This window comes from Myodes glareolus, chromosome 9 (assembly GCF_982192425.1).
Source record: "Myodes glareolus chromosome 9, mMyoGla1.1, whole genome shotgun sequence".
Classification (NCBI taxonomy): Eukaryota; Metazoa; Chordata; class Mammalia; order Rodentia; family Cricetidae; genus Myodes; species Myodes glareolus.
In genome coordinates, this window is record NC_142034.1 from 49,166,281 (window position 1) to 49,172,280 (window position 6,000).

The 6,000-nt window shown below is 40.5% G+C and overlaps 1 protein-coding gene across 1 annotated transcript; it reads right to left on the reverse strand.

Moving 5' to 3' along the window:
- Positions 1 to 4,395: 4,395 nt before the first annotated feature.
- On the reverse strand, positions 4,396 to 5,343 carry LOC148120895 (olfactory receptor 3A1-like). The gene has a single exon (XM_087909573.1). The coding sequence runs from the start codon at positions 5,341 to 5,343 to the stop codon at positions 4,396 to 4,398; it is 948 nt and encodes a 315-aa protein (XP_087765699.1).
- Between the last annotated feature and the right edge of the window lie 657 nt (positions 5,344 to 6,000).

Consider the following 6,000-nt stretch of genomic DNA (forward strand, 5'->3'; position numbering starts at 1 on the left):
TGGCCTTACCAGACTATGTAAGACTTTGGATCTCTAGAAAGATGAAATAATAGATCCCTGTGATTTTAAGGCATTCAGTTTGCAGAAATGTGTTTCAGTAACAATAGGGTTTTGATTCACTGTCTAGGCATCTTGTCCAGACTTGAGAATTCCTCCAGTTTCTGGAGAAAGTGAGAGCACAGTTATAGCCAAGGAGTGGGGCTAGACAAGCTGACATAGAGAGATTTACTTGTTGTGGAGGAACTTTCCCTATGGCAGAACTGGATGTTCTTGCAAAGATGCTTGGAGTTGGTCCTACTGAACCACTGAGCTGTGTGTGGAAGCTCAGGCAGGATGATGGTAGACACATTAGAGGAGCACTCAGGAAGGGGGCAGAAGACTCTGGGAGCAGAGACCTTACAGGGGACCAGAGGAGTCATTGCTTAAGTTCCCTGGTACTCTTCAGAGGACATTCCTGTAGTGAGGAAATAGGCTAAAGGCTGTAGGGAACAGTATCTTCTAGAAGTTCCACATCAGTGGCCTTATAGCTTTAATCTGCTTTTCTGTGATGGAAAATGGTGTTGCATATCTATCCTGTATTTTTATACTTTCATTTGTATAGTGTTTGCAGGCCTCTTTTTTCTATCTGAACCCCAGCTTTTGGGCTCTTGCTAGAAAGTCCTAAAAGATGCCACAGAGAGATACGACATCGATACAACATTTAATGGAAATTCCTTTTATTATGTGCTTGCCACAAACAAAATGATAAATTTCATGAAAATGTGAAACTCAATTTGGGCAGTGGAGGCTCTGAAATGTACAGATAGATGGGGACTGGGGGTGACGTGTGTGGGGTACATGGCAAAGGTGCCATCTTGGAACATGAACAGTATCTTCCAATCACAGCATAGGTTATACAATATTCATTCATGCTATCCCATGAATACGTACAATTTTCACTTAACAGGTAAGTTTTACTTAATTCATAATGAAGGAAGTAAAATTTAAGATGGTAAGCAAACTATCCTAAGGGACAACCACCTCACTCCTCAGAAACCTGAGGTCAAGTCCAAAGGGAACCCCGGTTCCCCAAAGGCAGTGAATAATCCCCAAGTGAGAGTCTTGGTTCAGCTTGAGTAGTGCTATGTAAGAAACAGCCTTCCGCAACAGCCTGTGGAATTGGTTTCTGCTTCCCAGACAGGACGTTTTCCCAAAGGTCAAAGTCCATGCTAGTCTCTAAACACCTTTGGTCCCTATTATTATGCATTTCAAAGTCCACACTAGCATCCTGACTCATCTCACCGCCTTTTCTACCATTAACTTCTGGGCTGCTCCAGTTGGTCCAGTTCACAGTCTTCCCTTCTCTCAGCTACTCGTCCTCCTCATAACTCACCTGGTTTTTCCATGTCCCACTTCTCTAAACCTGTCCATGTTTGTCTGCTTTTCTTTTTCAGATCTTTCTGCTCTGGACTTTTCCAGATGCCTCTGACTGTTTTCTTTCTCTTTAACCTTTGATAAAATCCTCCCCCTAACCATGGAATGGTCAGTTTGGTTGTTTCTTTACTAAGTCCTCATTTAGGTCACAATAGACAACTTACTGAAAGGAAATGAAAATAACTAATAAATCAACATCTAGCTGTCTGTCTGTCTGTCAATAACTAACCACATTTGCAGAGGAATTAAAATTAAAGAACAATACAATGTTGTATTTACCTGTTTAAGATAAAAAATACATTTAAAATACTGCACAAAGATGCTCAGTAATAAGCATTTCTCACACAGTGCCAATCAAGATTCAAAATGCTGCATTTTTTTTTTTCCGGCAAAAAGAAAGAACACTTCCAAAGTTTAAATTTTTATTTCCTTTAGTGCACAGACACCAAGACTTAAATATTACTTGTAGGAATGTAACCAGTGTAGGTAATTGCATATATATGGGAACAGAGATAAATGTCAACCTAAGGAGTATTAACAATTAAAAAAGAAAAAAATATAATAGAGTTGGCAAAGCATATCATTGTTAATAAATAAAGTGCAACATTTTATAGCTTTAAAAATGAATAAGATGGGTTTTTAGGTTGATTTCAGTAATTATATAATGCAAACGAGGAAAGTTAGTTGCAAAGCAATGTGATGTTTTGAATGTGTGTGTGTGTGTGTGTGTGTGTGTGTGTGTGTGTGTGCGCGGGTGTGTGGGGCGCTCTTGTGGTCCTGGTATAGAAAGGCAGTGGTAGCATTCTGCACTATTTGAGCATTTAAGACATGATATATTTCAGGGCTAATGACAAATTTAAATTGTGAAGACATTTCTAGTTTGGAAGAAAAATAACGAGAAAGATTTAAGAGGAAAAGGAAGCTTTGAAAATTTTTTAAGAAACTGATTTTTGTGGACAGACAGAGAGTCATCGCCTGAGTGTTTCTTGTGATACTGATGTTAGTTGCTCTGTTTGTTCTAGTGACAGTGTCAAGGCAAGTCAGTAGGCAACTCACCCCCTGAAGCATGTCATGAATGGCCAGATGCTCCAGAGACAAACAAGCCTTGTTTTGCTGTAATGTTAAATGTTGATGATGAGAAGTGATGGTGGAAGAAGTGACCACTCCCTGCACTAATAGGATGAGAATATTTCTAGATACTTAGACTAACAGAACTAGGCAACATTAGTGGTGAGGGAGCCTTGATGATTGCTTTGCCCCTCCCGCCAAGTACATCAAGAGATGTTAAGGAGTTTGCTCGAGGTCAAGGACATCATAGACAGCAGAGCATATGAGGTGAGAACTCCTGATGTTTTCCCAGACCTTTGTAGGAAGCTCATTGTTTGTGTCCTAGTTTGTCTTACGAGTCAAAAATGATCAAGAAAGATCCATCTATCTGTCTTTTGACAACATTAGTAGGAATTAATCAAAAGGCAGGAATGTGAACCAGGTGTTACTTACAATCTTTGTTGGGTTCATACCCAATATCTCTTCATCGCTGCTGTGTTCCTCATCTGGCAGACATTCTTCCTGACTGGGTAGAGAGAGGCAGTGGAGACCCTAGACATTCTAGCACACTCATCAAAACTTGAGATACTGTTTCCTTAGAATAGAGGATGGACTATAGCAATGGATTCAGGTTTGTAAGAACTGGTTACTGCTGGACCACACAGAATGGAAAGTGCAAATCATCTATCTCTGACATATAAATGTTATCCCTCTCAAATCTTTTAATAGCCTTTTATTATCTTATCATTTTTGAGTTCTTTTCCATCTTCTATTTTCTTCTTGTAGTCCATGTCACCCTCTCTAATGCTTCTAATATTTCTTCTCAAACCATTTACTCGATCTTCTATCCTGATATCTCTTTATTTCCACATCAATTACTTGAATTTTCCCACAAATGCTGTACCTCCAATCTTGCTGTATATCCCCTTTCCACTCACTTTCTTTCCGTCTCTATCTTAGCCATCCCTCCTATCTGCCTACTCACATCAATTATCATGGAGAATTAAGCCATAGATTTAGGTCAAAAAAGAGTGTTAGAAAGTGGGTAGGAGAAACATCAGCTAGATAGTAACACTGTCAAGAAGAAGTGATTAGTCTAAAAATCATGTGAGGAGGAAGATGTTCCTAAGTGATGATGAAATTGGTGGCTGGTAAACAGAACACTCTAGGTTAGCGTCACTTTCCCTGACAGGGTGAGGCGTCACAGTGTGGTCTGCATTCACACGTGGATTGACAGCTTTGAGAACTTTAGTGGTGAGAAGTGAGAATTTAGAGAGGATTTTAATATTGAGTAATAGGGGGTTGAAAAATGTTTAAAATAGAAACATTTATTTTCTTAATAAAAGATAAGAAAAAATCTTATCTTTTAAGTGTTAGAAATATACAAGAATGGTAATTGAGGGAAGCTCATTTTGCATCATAATTTTTCTTACATGTGCGTAGAGTTTTAATATTCACAATCAGGTCTGCGAGCTGTACCTAGATACCAAATTCTCTAGAATGACTAAGGAATATGAAAGCAAAGAGCATAGTTCCTCCCTATTTCCTCTGAATCTTATAAACATTTCATAAGAGGAATAAACTTTTCCACATCTAGGCTTAGGTTGCATAGACAGACCAACAGTACTCTAACTTGAAGAAAACATAAGACTCCTCAGGAAGATGCTTTCTGAGATACTTTGGGAACTCCAGCAAAAGGAAAGATACAGTGATTAAAGGTGGAACTCATCAAAGGGCAGATTAGGGAGGACCTGTGTACACACCATAGTCTACCTGGGTACAAGTTCTTTGGGAAACAACAATTGTTATCCCTTAAATTAAGTTCTGTAATAGACAAAGTTATGAACAATTTGTTGCAGTGTTTGACAATACAGGACATCCCTAGCTCCACTTTTAGCTTTGAAAATAATAGATGCAAGGAGCCTTGAGAACATCCTAACCTGCTGCCCTCCTCCCTGTGAATACCCTCCAGAGGGCGGCCTGTACATCAGGGTTCCTGAGGCTGTAGATGAGTGGGTTTACCATGGGGTTGATGACTGTGTTGAAAATCCCAATAGCTTTATCCTTATCTGAAAGTTTGATGGACCCGAGTCTCATGTAGTTAAAGATACCTGTGCCATAGAATATGGCAACCACAGTAAGGTGAGAGCTGCATGTGGAGAAGGCTTTCTTCCTGCCTTCAGCAGAGCGGATTCGCAGAACTGCGGCTGCCACATGGATGTAGGACGTGAAAATGAGCGCCATGGGGGTTCCTGCCATGATGAAGCCCACTGCAAAGAGCAGCAGCTCATTGATCTGGGTGCTGGAGCAGGAGAGCTGGAAGAGCTGGGGTAGGTCACAGTAGAAGTGATTGATCACGTTGGAGTCACAGAAATCGAGTGTGGATATGGCCACAGTGTGTGTGAGTGCATTACTGAAGGCACAAGCCCAGGAGGTGACCACCAAGATCCTCTGGACTGTGTGGTTCATGCGGGTGCTGTAGGTGAGGGGCCTGCAGATGGCCAGGAACCGGTCATAAGCCATGGCTGTCAACAGGAAGCAGTCAACCCCAGCCAGCAAATGGAAGAAGAAGAGTTGTGTGAGGCAGTCCCCATATGGAATTGTACGCTTGTGGGCCAAGAGCCGAACCAACATGCAGGGAATAGTGACGCTGATGCACCCCACATCCATCACTGAGAGATTCCCCAGGAAGAAATACATGGGAGTGTGGAGCTTGGGTTCCACCAAGACAGCTGCCAGGATGCTAAGGTTGCCCCCAACCGTGGTCATGTAAGCCAAGAAGAAGAGTATGAAGACAAGTGGCCACAACTCTGGTGTCTCCACCAAACCCAGCAGGATGAATTCAGTAACTGTTGTTCCATTGGCTCTTGGCTTTGGCTGCATGAGTTCCTCTAAAAAACAACCAAGTAGGAAAACAATCAGATCTCTTAATGAATTGAGGAAATGTAAATTATAGCTGCTGGAAAGCTCACCAGTTAGAAGCTAAAAAGAAGAGCTTATATCATTTCCCCCTTCCCATTCCTCCCTCCAAATGATGTAATTATATAGTAATCTGAAAAAGTATAAAAAATAATTTTAAAAATGTAACCTGTTGTAGTTAAGGAATTGGGATTAACTAAGTGTCAGTGTGTTTATAACATGTATTAGATCAATAGCCTAATGCACATACAAACCACAGGTCAGATAATATTCATTCTAAAGAAAAAATATCCCCGTTTTGGCTATTGTGGAATAGTAAGATTTGCTAGAGTGCAGCATTTGATTTTCCTGGGAGAAGGGGCTTAAAGAAGGCTGGCACTCTTGTTGGAGCCTACATACATGAATCCGTTGTATCTGTGCATCATTTAACAAACTAATGGATTGCTACTCTTATTGACAAATACAGTTTTTTTTTTTTAAAAAGAGCATTGGTGGCTAGCAAGAATTATGAGAAGATTTTCTTTAGGAGGCAGTATGAATTTGGATCAACTAGACTTTAAAGGACTTTGAAAGGAGATAGTTAAAGATGAGTGAGAAGCATGGGTTTTCCTGTAGTTGGTA